The sequence below is a fragment of the Eumetopias jubatus genome, unplaced genomic scaffold (genome assembly GCF_037043125.1).
Source record: "Eumetopias jubatus isolate StellerSeaLion01/CBP00866 unplaced genomic scaffold, mEumJub1_p1.0 scaffold_16, whole genome shotgun sequence".
Lineage (NCBI taxonomy): Eukaryota > Metazoa > Chordata > Mammalia > Carnivora > Otariidae > Eumetopias > Eumetopias jubatus.
The window spans coordinates 77,443,581-77,457,648 of record NW_028274822.1 but is presented as its reverse complement, the minus strand read 5'-3'; the positions used below and the strand labels follow the sequence as shown (position 1 = coordinate 77,457,648).

Here is a 14,068-nt window from a genome sequence, read left to right as displayed (position 1 = left end):
GAACCTTAGCCGAGGTTCTTTTGGCCTTTTTATTTTTGAGGGAGGCTTTGCCAGGTTCCTGGGGCCCAGACAAAGCCCTGCTCGGGGAGGGGTAGATGGGGCCACTGTGAGACCGGGCAGCCCTGCTGGGCGACCCTTCCTCGTTGGGAGGAGGAGGCAGCCGTGAGCGTTCAGCGCTTGTCTGGTTTTCAGCATTGGGATACAGTGACATAGGCCCAGCTGGGGAGACAGATATTCCCTGGGAAGTGTAAACTGAGCGGAAAGCAGAGGGATGAGTCTGAGTTAGTCTGAAAAAGAAGGGAGAAGAAGTGGTTGCTGACAGTTCTAGCGACAAAGAGGGCAAAAGCCTTCAAGTGGGAAGAAGCCTGGTTGGCCGAGAGTCCTGAGGCTGGGACGGTGGCCGTGTGAAGAATTTTGGACTTGATCCTAAACAGTGGGAAGCCACTGAAGCTGGGGAATAATGTGATCTTTATAGCCCTGCATTGAATATTTTGCCTTGCCTTCTCGTTCAAAAAAATGGATTTTTGAATTCCACACCTGCTATTCTAATTTTTTTTTTTGAGAAGTAGAAAATAAGAGAACAATGGAATACATATATACCTCCAGGATTAAATGTGCTGACAGATGCAAACTGCCTAGCATTCTGTATATGGTCTATAAATGGTAGTTCCCTTATCTTTCCTCTAAATTCCATTCCACAATTTCTCCTATTCCAGGAGCATGGAAGGAGACCGATCTTCCCTGCAGACCAAAGATAAATTTTGTCTGAAGTACTCTGGATGGATGAAAAATCTGGATTGGTTCAAAAGATCAAAAGGTGATTGTTTTACCAAATGATTATTCAAATAGTAAGGTTGCTCCAATCGTATAACCTATGTTTTGATTTATGTAAATACAATTTGTACTAAACTTTTTTAGGAGCACGTTTATCACGTAAAATGAGAACAAATTGCACAATGTGAGAACCCACATCTGTGTTGTTTCTTACTAAGATCACCACCTTTCTGGCCACATTGTAGGCTCTTGAATATTTGTGTGATTGATTTAAATACTGGAATATGTTTTCTGCTAAATCTCAAGTCGGGCATCAGTTCTGCAGTTCTCCCTTTATAGTTGTTAACATGAATTTTGATGACATGGAAAAGCTTGTTCTCTGAATTATATTTAGCTCATACAAACTCTACTGCACAATTATGTTGTAAAGAGGAATTAGGTTTTATCTTTAAGTTGTTATTATAGCCTTGTGAGAAGGTGAACGTTGAGAATAAGCATAAAGTAGTAGCATATCGTATTATTAATTTTGCTACTTTTTAAAAACACTGCGTTGCAGGGCCTAGAACAGACTGACACCCGTGGTAGGTGTATCAGTCAGGGTCTGTAAGAAACAGATGGCACACTCAAATTAGATAATTAGGGGAGGATTTAAGAGAGAGACTATATACAAAGGTCGGTAAGGTGTCGGGAAACCATAAGGATAGTGCAGTACCCAGGAGGCTCGTCATAACTAGGGTCTTTATCATTTCTAGATCTGACTGTTGAAAGGAGGGAGAAATTACAGAACCCAGAAAGAGAGGGCCCCCTTGAGGAGGAGCGGTGACCTGTTATCTGTAGGCCCAACCAACTGGACCAGACCCCAAGGTGATCTGGCGGGGGGATTGCAGGAATAAATACTTTGACCTCACCCCTCCTTCTGCCCTCCAGTCTTCTGCTGTGCCCAGATGGAAGCTAAGAAGACAAAGGAGCAAGTTGATGTAGTTTATTTATTTTTTTTGAAGATTTTATTTATTTATTTCAGAGAGAGAGAGAGAGCACAGGGGGAGAGGGAGAAGCAGACTCCCCCTGAGCAGAGAGCCTGATGCAGGGCTCAATCCTAGGACCCTGAGATCATGACCCGAGCTTAACCGACTGAGCCACCCAGGCACCCCACGCTGAGGTAGTTTAGACAGGTGAGTACCCCAGAGCAAACAGAATGGGTAGAAAAGTGGATCTGAAGGGGCAAATGGAAAGTATTTGGTAGAGAAGACTTCATTTCTTTGTTGAATAAAGACTTGACATTTAAATCTTGGTATTTTAGTAAGAAAATAAAAGAACCTTTAGGAACGGCACTATGGTAGTAGGTTGAGGGTTATGGTTCACTTGTTCATTCTTCTAGTGAACATACCATAAAAAGCATTGTGCTGGGCATTTTGAGAGAAGCCCAGCAATGGCAGAAGAATCCCAGACATGCAATGAATTTTCCTTCTTGATGCATGTATGTAAAAAAGTTTATTATCAAAGTATAGTTGATATACAATGTTCTATTAGCTTCAGGTGCACAGCACAGTGATTCAACAATTCTATACATTACTCAGTGCTTACCAAGATGAGTGTAGTCACCATCTGTCATCAAACAATGTCACTGATGCATGTATTTTTTTAAAGATTTATGTATTTATTTGAGAGAGCGAGAAAGAGAGAGAGAGAGTGTGTGTGTGTACATGAGAGGGGGGAGGGTCAGAGGGAGAAGCAGACTCCCCACCCAGCAGGGAGCCCGATGCGGGACTCGATCCCGGGACTGCAGGATCATGACCTGAGCCGAAGGCAGCCACTCAACCAACTGAGCCACCCAGGCGCCCCTGATGCATGTATTTTTAAGAACACATCCCCACTCTATCAAACCACCTGTTTAGAGCTCTGAATAGTAAACATGACTCACCCTGGTCTCAAAATTAGATACTGCTTCCCCAGAAGCGAGGTCAGTTAAATCACCCAGGTTCTGAATCTCTTGGGGGGCACCTGGCAGTTAAGTTCCTTGCCATGTGGGTACCTACTAGGTAGTAGTGAATAGTCATTTTTCAGGCAAGGGGAGCAGAGTAGTATTTATCGGTACCACTCTGGAAATTGGACTTGCTGTTATGAATGGAGTGGATTGTGGTCTCACATGTTCTGAATCTGTGAAATCATGCCCCTCTTTAATGAGGTCCTCTTGGAGGAGGAGGGAACGGGTCTCCTTTACTGACAGGACTCTGACAAGCAAATCAATTTGTTCCATTTGTTTCCTCTTTGAAAACAGCAATCCTCGAGCCTTACATAATCTAATCTTCATGCCTCGCTGGTTTGTTCTGTCCTCCTGAGGAATTGGCAGATGGTGCCAATGCGGAGACCCGCGCGCACGCCTCGCAAGCCTCATGGTAACAGGAGAGTTGCTCACAGAGTCTGTCTCTTTGCTGTGGGGTCCCTCGCTGGCATTTGCTTCCCTGGATCAGTTTGCTCTTTAGCATTCCTCAGGCACCACTGGCTTCTTGCCTCGGGCTCTCATTCCAAGATTAATTGGAAATGCTGAAAGCAGATAAAAAGAGAACAGAAAGTGAAGTTGAAAGGGCAGAGAATTTGCCGGATCGTTTCTAAAAGCCCTCCTCCATTAAAGGCTGAGTGTCTTTGGGGTGTTAGCTGCAGACCTTCAACTTCCTCATCCAGCCTGGTCCCCGTCGCCGTCTTTGTTGCTGGGTTACACATAGCCTCGGGACAGGGCTGGCTGTGTCAGGGCTGAGGGAGCAGAGATCTGCTTCAGAAGGTCTCTGGAATTCTCTCTTTCTCTCTCCTCTCTCTCCCTCTCTCCTTTCTCTCTCAGTGACTCACACACCAGCAGGAATGATTGTTCTCCAGATAGGGCAGTTGCCTAGAATCCACCTTCAGGCCCGTGATGTCAGCCTCGCTGAAGGAAAATTATCTCGGACTCTGTAAGGTGAGGAGCCTCCCTTCAGGGCCCTGTCAGCTAGAGACACTGCCTATCCATCTCATCTGAAAACGGGGACATTGCAGCTTCTGAGGAAGCAGGGGCTTCTCGGACATCCTGTGCTGGGGATAGTTCTATTGATACTCAGGCCTGGAAATCAGCGGATATGCGCTGGTACAGCCTTTCGAGTGTGAAAATACTGACATACTTCCATGTAAATTGGTAAATAATTCTACCTTTGAGCTCCCAATGCCTCCCATCCCTCTGCTACTACTGAAGTCTACGGCCAAGAGGGTCTTACTGTGGGTGACGTCATGAGGAGCCCTGCCATTCTCTGCAGCAACACTGAGTTTCCTTTGCTGAACCCATTTTGTTTCCAACCTCGTGGTACCAGGCGGGCTCCTTGCTGTAGGGCCAGGCACAATTCCAAGTGCCACAGATGTAACCGCCCTGCTCACAGTCTGCACTGTTGGCTGACTCTGATTTTGGATGAAACCTCCAGGCAATTAAAACCTAGAACCCTCCTGCCTGTGGCAAGAACAGGCCCGGTCCTTAAAGGTCACACGGACTTTCCTGCTGGCTGGTCACTCGGACCCGGATTTGTAGATACCACAGAAACGATCTGTCTGAAGGGGAAAGCCAGACCAAACCATGTCGATGCATCTTTCAATTCCATTTCCCCCCTACTGAGTCCAAGCACAGGGGACTCATTTCCATAAAAACAGTAATGCTTTGCTGCTTTTATTTGTTACTCCTGCACTAAATGTTAGGTGAACACCTATAATGTGTCAGTCCCTGCGCCAGTGCTGGATATCCAGTAGTGACTAAAACAGGCCCATCTCTGCTTTCATGGGACACACAGTCTGCGGGGGTCGGGGGACAGTCTAGGAAGGAGGCCACCGTGCTTGGAGTGCTGTCAGGTCACCCGGACATGGGTTGCATTTCAGCTCATGAAAACTGCCCGGCTGTAACGGTGACTTCCGGCGTGTTGTGTACTGATGGTGTGTATCTCCACTGACAGAGTGCAGGGGGGTGTGGTACTGCACTAAAAGGTGGGGGAATGATGACTCCTGCATCCAGTCAAGATCTCAGAGAGGCTAAGAACTGCTCCGGATGGAGGAAGGAAAGGGAGTACGATTCTGAATGAGACCAATGGTCCTGATATGTTCTATCATTTGGAGATCAGATATGCTGTATTTAGAGGATGGTAGCCAGTTCTGGAATGAACTCAGTCACAGGGATGAAGGGCACAGCACAGGGAATATGATCAGTGGAAGGGCAATGGCCTTGTCTGGTGGCAGCGGGTAGCTACATTCGCGGTGAGCACAGCATAACGTGTAGACTTGTCGAATCACTGTTGTACGCCTGAAACTCACGTAACGTTGGGGGTCAACTATACTTCAATAATAATAATAATAATAATAATAATAATAATAATAATAATAAAGATGGTAACTTCTGACTAGTCCTCTGGAGCGGACAGAATTTCCCTCATCTGTGCTCTCTCTCTTCTTTGTCCTTGAAACCAGGAAACAAATACATACAGAATTTGCTAGCTAGGATGAGTGGTACAAACTGCACCCACAAAATCATGGAGAGCTAGTGGCCTACATAGGAATCAGCTCATGACAGCCTTGGCCTCAGTGTCAGAGGCTCTTAACCAACAGAGTGCAGTTGCTACAATTTTGAAAATCGTAATTATATCCCTAAGACGGTCCAGTAGTTGGTTCTACTTGGCAGTACTAATGATTTTTGCTCTCTCTGTTCCTGCTTGTTTGATTGATGTTTTTATTGAGTTATGATGTATACATGGTAAGATGTACAGTCTTATGTGTACAATTCAGTTTTGACATATGCATATATTCCTGTAACCCACATCCCTTTTCATTTTATTTTAAAAATTTTGGAATCCTCTTAAGTGATGAACATTTGGGTCCAAAGGCAGATTTCTGGAAAGGAATCCCCTATTCAGTCCACCGGCTGCCCCCTCCCCGTGAAAAACAACAAAAAATTCTCATCCAATCCTTTCCTGAGTTCCCCAATCACCATAGAGGACTTAAAGCCATAAGAACATTTTGTAATCCCAGCTTTCTGAAACCTAACAGAGATTTTGTCATCTGAAAACAAGGGAGAGATTAAGTGCGGAATTTGATTCCGACAACAGCAGAAAGGAACGAGCTAGACAAGAAACGTCATGGAGAATTAATTCAACCACCACTGTGCAAACGCTCCACAACCTTTTTCTAGACTCTAAATATGACGCACAGTCCTGGTCAGGGAAGCACAGTTTTTTTAGAGGAGTTTGCTACAGGGACGTGACATTATCAGGGTGGAAAGTGTTAAAGGAAAGACCCATGTACATTTTTCAGAATTTTGCCTTCAACCCTGCCTTACTCCTTCTGAATGGATTCTTTTAGAAATAAGACACACAGACAGCTAAACACACTGTGCCCTCTACACGGCTGCCACGGTCTCAGACCCATCTTCTCGAATTAACTGCCTTCGTATGCCGGGAGGTCTTCCCAGTGCTCCAAAACAGCTCTTCTTTCACATCGCTTTGACCAAGGGTTATGCAGTCAAATAATATTACAACATATAACTATTTAATAATTACAATTTGTTTAAGGGCAAGTGAGACGTTTTATGTGAAAATGCTCTTGAAGCTCTAAAGGTGTATATAATCCATATAGAGCATTTAAAAACTATTTCTCCGAGACAGGATACTTTGCAGTAACTGTATTCCCATTGTAGCTCACAATCAGAAAGGTAAGCCATTCTCATTTTCCACATCCAGAACTTTCCCTGTCTTAATGATGGTATTTCTGAAATATTTCCTGAATCTGACCCCACCTCTACATTTAGTCCTTATTACCTCCCCACCAGACTTAAAATCCATAAAGAAAGGCATGATGGCGATTTATCTATTGCTCTCTTCCTGATGCACACGGGGCACATGGTGGGCACTCACTCATTTTTGTGAAATCAGTGGACCTAATTCGCTAAGGTCCTCTAGTCCACTCCATGATGCATCAGAACACAGTTCTACCTGTGTCATGTACATACTTGTAAAACCTTCAAGGACTCTCTGTCATTGGTAGAATAAAGGACACACTACTGAATGTCACATCCAAATTCCTTCACAGTCTAGTTCCAAGCACCTTTCCAGGCTAGTCTTCTAGCCCTTGTCCACCGCCCTCCACCCCCGCCCCCGCCCGCCCCCATAGGATTCCCAAACACTCCATGCAGGCTCATGCTCCCAAACCTTCACTGAAGCTGTTCCCTCTGCCTGGAATGGCCTTCCTTTTACCTTCTTTATTCACCTGGTGGAATTTCACTTCTCCAAACACAGCTCAAATGTCACCTTCTCCAGCTCCCCCTAAAGGGCCTGTTTTGGTGCTCTCCTACCCAGCTTGTCATTCCCTTATTGCCTGTTTCCCATTACATTATAGTGGCTTTCATCCTCTTTTGATTTTTCTGTAAATTCCTTGAGAGCAGGGACTGAATCTCACCATCATTCCTTAGATATCTCCCGAATCTGACCACTTCTCACCACCTCCCCCACCAATCATTCGAGTAAGCCGCCAACCTCTCTCACCTGTTCCATGTGACAGCACCTGACCGGATGCATGTTGCCACACTGCTGTCCAACAGAGGACCTGCTGCAAAGCAGCCAATTGTCCTTTAACAATGTAAACAACCATATGCCACTCCTCTACCACAAATCCGCTAGTGGCTTCCCTTCACACTTAGAAAAACCCAAAGCCCTTGGCTGTCTGGCCCCTGCCTTCCCCACTAATTTCATCTGTACCATTCTCCCCCTTGCTCACTCCAGCCCATTTGTCTCTTTGCTTCTCCTTGAATATGCCAAGCTGTTTTCTCCTTGGGACTTAGGAACCATCTCCCCTCTGCCAGGAAAGCTCTTCCCCTGGATGTATGCATGGCTTGTTCCTTTACTTCACTGTGGTCCCTGCTCAGATGTCCCCTCCCCAGAGAGGCCCTCCCTAATCACTGTCTAAAAGAGCACCCTCCATTATGCCCTCCTGTCTTACCTGCTTTATTTCTCTTCACACTAAACGCCACCAGTTGTCGCCATTAATTTCCCATGCATTTATGTAGTTGTTCAGTTGTCACTGAGGAGAGAGACTGTTTTGTTTCTCACTATGTCTCTCGCATCTAGAACACTGCCTGGCAAATAACAGGCACTCAAGTGTTCATTGAATGAATGGGTGAATCTTTGTATCCCAGGTGTTTAACATGGTGTCTGGTTCTAGAAATCCTTAAGTGGATGAACAAATTAGCAAATTTTACAAATGACATGGAATCTTGGCATATATCCAGGATGACCCAGGATCTGAGCGCAAGTGTTTCATCCATTTGCTCCATGAACATAATCTTGCTTTTATTTAATATCATAGGTGATGCACCCAGGTTCCTCACTTTTTTCAGAAATTGGTTGTTGACAGAGGTCCTGCCCAAGAATACTTAGGGAATTTCAGAAAGACAACCAAGGGTGGCACAGCAGGGACTTTGAATACCCTTCTGCCCCACTGCCTCTTGTCAGCTCCTGACGGATTCTGATAAGGTATTCTATCTCCTGTGATTTATACAGAATGTACACTTGCTCTTAATCCCACTGAACACATTATTCTGAGGGCTGGAACAGGTGGAACATTGATTGTCCCCAAACTCTGAGAGGGTGGGCCCTTTACACCCTTTGTATTGGAGTTGGGTATTGCAATGAGGCTTCTGGGCGGCTGCACCCCAGCCTGCCTTAGTGTTTGTGCTTTAGGAACCTGAGTGGCTTTGATATGGCAGTTCGGTCCCTTCTAGGTGAGCTGGGGAACAATTTGGCACTTTTCGTGTCCACTTTGGCCTCTGGCAGTTGGTTTTCCTGCCCATTTTGTTTGTTGTTCTTAATTCCTTGCATATGGGGATGTAAAAGAAGCAGGCAGTGCAGAGGAGGGTGAACCCTTGGCACGGGTGAAGTGTAGCATATTGGCAATCTGTCCATCTGTCCTCTTAAGGCCAAGCGGTGACCAGATTTGCCCGATTCTCATGCATGGATGGCATCAGGGCCAGAGACCAGAACAGGGAGAGCCTGGGAGGTTCACACCCCATCCCCCCCTCAAATCTCAAGTATCCCATTACTAGACAAGAGTGGTAGATGGGGCCTCATAAGGTACAGAGGGAAGGGAACTAACTAGGTTAACTGCCCGTGGGCTCTGTTTCAAGTACTGAGCCAGGCCTTTTATGTGCATGGTGTCATTGGATGTTACCAAGAGTTGGTTAGGATTGTTACCTGCATCTCAGAGAAGAGAAAAACCAGGTTCAGAGAGGTTGATGACACTTGCCCAAGACGGTAAGTGGCAGAACTAGGATCTGAGATTCCAACCAGGCCTGTGTGACTCCCTGGCTGCCCACCAAGAGCAAGGATTTCTCTAACATCTAGAAGGACGTGGAGGTGGGGTGCGGGGCGGGGGGCAACAGCTGGAGGGGCAGCAAATGGGTCCTACCTGAAACTTGATCATCACCAGGCCCTGCAAAGTCCTGGTTATACAGATGCCACCTGGCTTCTCTTCTGTTTTGAAAACTGAATTCTCTGGCTGATGTACCAGGGTCATCCTGGTCGCACTCCGCGGTACTGGAGTGGATGAAGTACCCCACAGACACTCCTTCCAGCAGTGTCCTTCCACGCCATTCTGGCTCCGGTGTCTGCACGTAGTGCCGTCATAGAGTGCCTTCCTCCTCCTTAGGTCGCCAGTTTACTGCACCTCTCTCATTTCCAAAGTTGTACCCCCTGGGGCATGCACCCCGCCCGCATTTCTGGAGCTTTCGGCGGCTCCGGGTCACTGTGGGAACCTCCGGGCGTGTTAAGAGGCACTGCGGGCCACCAAGGTCCGAGCATCTTTGGGGCCATTCGCCAAGCCCCTGCCCCAGCGCTCCCGGCGACGCGCCGCAGTGCCCCCTCCGCCGCCAGGGGCCGCCCGGAAGCGGGGCTCCTCGAGCGCGGGGCGGGGAAAGGGGCGGTGCGCGGCGGTACCTGGGCCGCCGAGGAGCCGGGGGTGGGCTCTCCGGGGACAGCCGGCGGCCCCCCCAGATCCGCACCGCCAGCCGCCGGGAAGCTCGGGGCTCCGGGCGTAGAGGCTGCGCTGTCACATGGGCGGCGGCGACGGGGCCGCATTTAAGCGGCCGGGGGACGGCGCCCGCCTCCAGCGCGTCCTCGGGCTTGGCTCCCGCCGGGCGCCCCGCTCTCTGCCCGCCGGGGGCCCCGCGCCGCGCCGCACCGCGCCGCCCCCGCCGGGCCATGCGAGCGCGGGCCCCGCCGCGATGAGCTCGCACATCGCCAAAAGCGAGTCCAAGACGTCGCTGCTGAAGGCGGCGGCGGCGAGCGGGGGCAGCCGGGTTCCCCGCCACGGCCCTGCCCGGGAGCCAGGGCTGCCTGGCCGCCGGCTGCCCGGCACCGGCCCCGGCACGCCGCCGCCGTCCGGGGACCCCAGTTCGCGGAGGCCCCTGTGCCGGCCGGCGCCGCGAGAGGAGGGAGCGCAGGGGAGCAGGCGCGGGCTCCCCCAGGCGCACTGCAGGCCCCGGGAGGCGCTGCCGACCGCGGCGTCCCGACCTTCGCCGCCGTCGCCGCTGCCGCCGGCCCGCGGGCGGGATGGGGAGGAACGGGAGCTGTCCCCGGCGCTCGGCCTCCGGGGCTCCCTGAGAGCCCCGGGTCGCGGGGACTCCGCTCCAGCCGCCGCGTCCGAGGCAGACCCGTTCCTCCACCAGCTGCGCCCCATGCTCAGCTCCGCCTTCGGCCAGGTAAGGGCCGCGCCTCCCGCCCGCGCTCCCGGGCAAGGCGCTCGGGACCCTGCGCGGCTGCGCGCCCACAGTCCTCCTCCCGCTGCCCGCGGCCCCGGGTTACACTCCCCGTAGTCCTTCCGCAGCCCTGTGCCCTGGCCGGCACTCCTCCTCCCCCCCCCTCCCCCCCGGTGCCTGATTCAGCACCCTGTGCGCTGTCCACGCTCCGGGCCTCTCCTGGGCGAAGCACCAGCGCCTCGCCGCCCTCCACCTGCCAGAATAGGCCAGTCCTGGAAGGGAACGACCGCCGCAAGCCGTCTGGAGATTTGCAGGGGTCAGCAGGGGCGCTCCGAGCAGGTGGCGCCAAATCCACTCCTCTGGTCTCCAGCCAAGACTGCCAGTGAGCCACCCAAAGGAGCAAGGGGTTTGGAGTTAGGGGGCTCAAGAATGGCTACCTCGGGGCACACAGCCTTGCTTGGGGATGGGGGACGCTGGTCACGGGCTGTGGTGGCCCCAGAGACCTGGGAAAAGTTAGGAGAGCTAGATGGAGACTCAAAAATATGAGAAAAGAGAAGTGTCTGGGTAGCACGGAGGGGCTACACAGAGCTATGGCTCAAATCGGAACTTCAGGGGTGTTTTAAGGAGGTTGTCACTCCAGGGATGTCGCTGGGATGGCGGTTGGGCAGTTGTCAGGTCGTAGGCCGTGAAATAACACCCTAGCCTGAGTCGATGTGCGTTCTAGGGTCAGAAAGGTCACTAAGGGTTCACCAGTGGCTACACTCGTTTCCTCTAGGTCTTTCTCTTAAGGGTCCCAGGCAGCTGAGCATCTGTCCTCTAATCCACGTCTCCAGTCTGGGGTGCACTGCTGGGGAGAGAGGTTCGCGGAAAAGAACCTGTGAACTCCCGAGCAAAGCCAGGGTTGCCTCTAGTTCTGAGTCCATAATTAATTCAAACTCACTAGCACAGCGTTGAGACCGTTCTGCGGCAGCCGAGGAGGGGAGTAATGCAGGGGTCTGATGGCAGAGTTTGCATGGTGTGTGGAGGAAGAGAGGGCCCTGAGTGGTTCTGTGCTGGGATGTAGTGTAGAGAAGCTGTTTCAAGCTCCTGGCTCGCCATGCGGGATCAGAATTCCAAGGAGGCCGTGTGTGTATTCTGCCTCAGATCTGCACATTCCTTTTCAAAATACTACTCCGTGGCGGCTGAGGCCGGTGGAGGTCTGACATGAAGGAGCTACACGTGGATTCGGGTTGCACGGGGCTGCTGTGTGGTGTGATAGGGCAGCAATGTGTGGCTTTGTTCCTGTGGGGAGCCCTCGTTAGCCGAGTTAGCTGGAAGCAGTTCTTCAGAGTAGAGATTTGGAGGCAGAGCTTTGAGAGTGTTGAGCGCAGCAACGTGTTGAGGTGGAAGTTCACTGCAGTGGCTTATGTATTTGGCAGGCGGTGTGGGGTGTTCGGGCAGTGGTCTGTGGAGTGGGTCTGGGTCATGGAATCGTAGTCCCAGATCGTAGTACCTCACTGGGTTTGGGGGAATTAAATGGGACATGGAGATATGTACAGATTTTGGCCAGTGCATGGTCCAGAGCAAGGGCTCCATTGATATTAGTTATTATTGTTGTTGTTTTGTTGTTGTTGTTGTTATTGCTGATTAACTACCAAGTGCTGTCCGAGACCTTCTTCCTTCCATTTGTACTAGAGTCAGGGAGAGCCAGGGCTCAAAGTGACACTGAAGGGACCGAGATAGACTCCCATGTTAGGGGGAACAGGAATTAAGATTCTTTCAGTGACCTCCCAGAGCATCCTTACTGCCTGCAGGCAAATGGTGTGGTTTTGAGTCGAAGCCATAGAATGGTAGCTTGGGAGAAAGTAGAGATGTAGCTTCCAGTCCCAGCTCTGTCACTTCCCATTGCTGTGATCTTGGGCCTGTTCTCCTCTCTCTCTTTCTCTGGTCTGGGTTTGTTCATCCAGAAATGAGATTGACAAAAACTACCTTGCAGAGCTATTAACGAGGGTCACACAAGATTAAGGATATTAAACAGACTGGCTCCAGTATGTTCTGGAAAAAAACGGTAGCCTTCATTAATGTTATTGTTAGTAAAGTAACTGTCTGAATGTGGGCCTGTGTAAGGTACTTTGAAAGCTGTCTCTGAGCAAGGTGAGAAAGGCCATTAAAGGTAGGAGCTGAATGACAAGGGACCTTCCCTAGTACCCTCTTTGTGGCCAGCTAAGGACATGCCACCCAGCGGCCAAGAGAGATGTGATATCAGACATTAACTCAGAATAGGCATGATTTGGGGCAACTCTTGGCATTGGGTCTTGTAAAACTATTTTAAGAACAGTTTTTCTGCTCCTTACTCTAAGCTGGGGAAGAAACACCCCTTGTAGCGGAGGCAGATGTGTATAAAACCCACATCTCTGTCCCATCCTTCCCCTTTTTTCTAGCTCTAGCGACATCTTTTCTGATTTGAATAGTCTAGCCCAATTCCCAAGCTGCTTTGCACATAACAAGATCACAGTATCTAATGGGTGAATGACCAGTATCTCCAGCCTCAGGTCTGCAGAAGTTTCTTAGTTCCTATAGCTTAGAGGGCTGTGTACCATATTCACTCCGGCCCTGCAAAGTCTCTCCCTACTCGGGCAAAAAGCCCCTATTGCTTTTCCCCTGGGGCCTGGGGAAAGGGAAAGAGAAGGTCAGCTTGTGGTTGATATCAATCCTGTGGAGTCCTCCCAGACAGCTGCGTTTGCCTTTAGCTGTTTGGGGGAAGCAGCAAGGGTGCTTGAGACCTCAGTCAAGAGCTCACTAAACAATTGCCCAAGTATCTTCTCAGCCACCTGTGAAGGTTGGCATTATCATCCCCGATTTTAGAGATGAGGAGACAGTCTCAAGAGAGGGGAAGTGGCTTGTCCAAAGGCCACACAATAAGTAAATGGCAGGACTGTGATCTCTAAAGAACTGGTTGGGTGGGAAGTCACATAAGAGTGTTTCCTATTTGTCAGAAGCATCCACAAAGCACCTCTCAGGTTACGACCCAGCTTTCCCTGAGTGCGTTCACCCTGGGTTGTCATCCAAGTCTGAACACTGGTGATAGAACTGATTAGGGCTGGAGGCCAGCCTCCCTCCTAATCAGGAATAATCAGCAATGGGTTTATCCTTCTCATCCCTCTGGTCCTATTATTCCATTCCAGAACTCCCAAGTGTAGGCTTCTGGAAGCCCAGGGGCTGCTGCCCCAGTGAAGGGGGGCGGGAACGTGGGGCTACGTCATGTGCTTTGCTCCTTAGAGAAGCCCCTACTGTTCAGCCCTTCTAAAAACTTGCTGCTAAAGGTCAAGCCAGCGGCTCCCTCTAGATACCAGTTATCCCTGTCCCTCGGGACCACCATGGCCTGCCCTGCCCTGCCCCAAATAGCTTAAGTGAAGCTCTGAGTTTGAATCCCTGAGTCCCTTGCTGCCTTCAGCCTCAACCTAGGGTCAGCATCCTTCCCTGTAAAGAAGGATGGGATTTTTTCAGAGTGCACGACTTTTCCACGGGGGCCTGATTTTGCTGTCTCCTGTCTCCGGCTTCCAAGGACAGGCA

The 14,068-nt window shown here is 50.1% G+C and overlaps 1 protein-coding gene across 3 annotated transcripts in view; it reads left to right on the top strand.

Moving 5' to 3' along the window:
- The window catches only part of CABP1 (calcium binding protein 1), a 53,882-nt gene that overhangs the window by 23,715 nt on the left and 16,099 nt on the right, over positions 1 to 14,068 (top strand). For 2 of the 3 annotated variants that reach the window (XM_028116612.2, XM_088019279.1), the window contains exon 1: positions 9,872 to 10,519. In XM_028116612.2, coding sequence (XP_027972413.1) covers positions 9,872 to 10,519 — 648 coding nt within the window. Of the gene's footprint in view, positions 1 to 716; positions 818 to 9,871; positions 10,520 to 14,068 lie in introns of those variants that run through there. The other variant, XM_028116613.2, reaches the window with a different exon arrangement.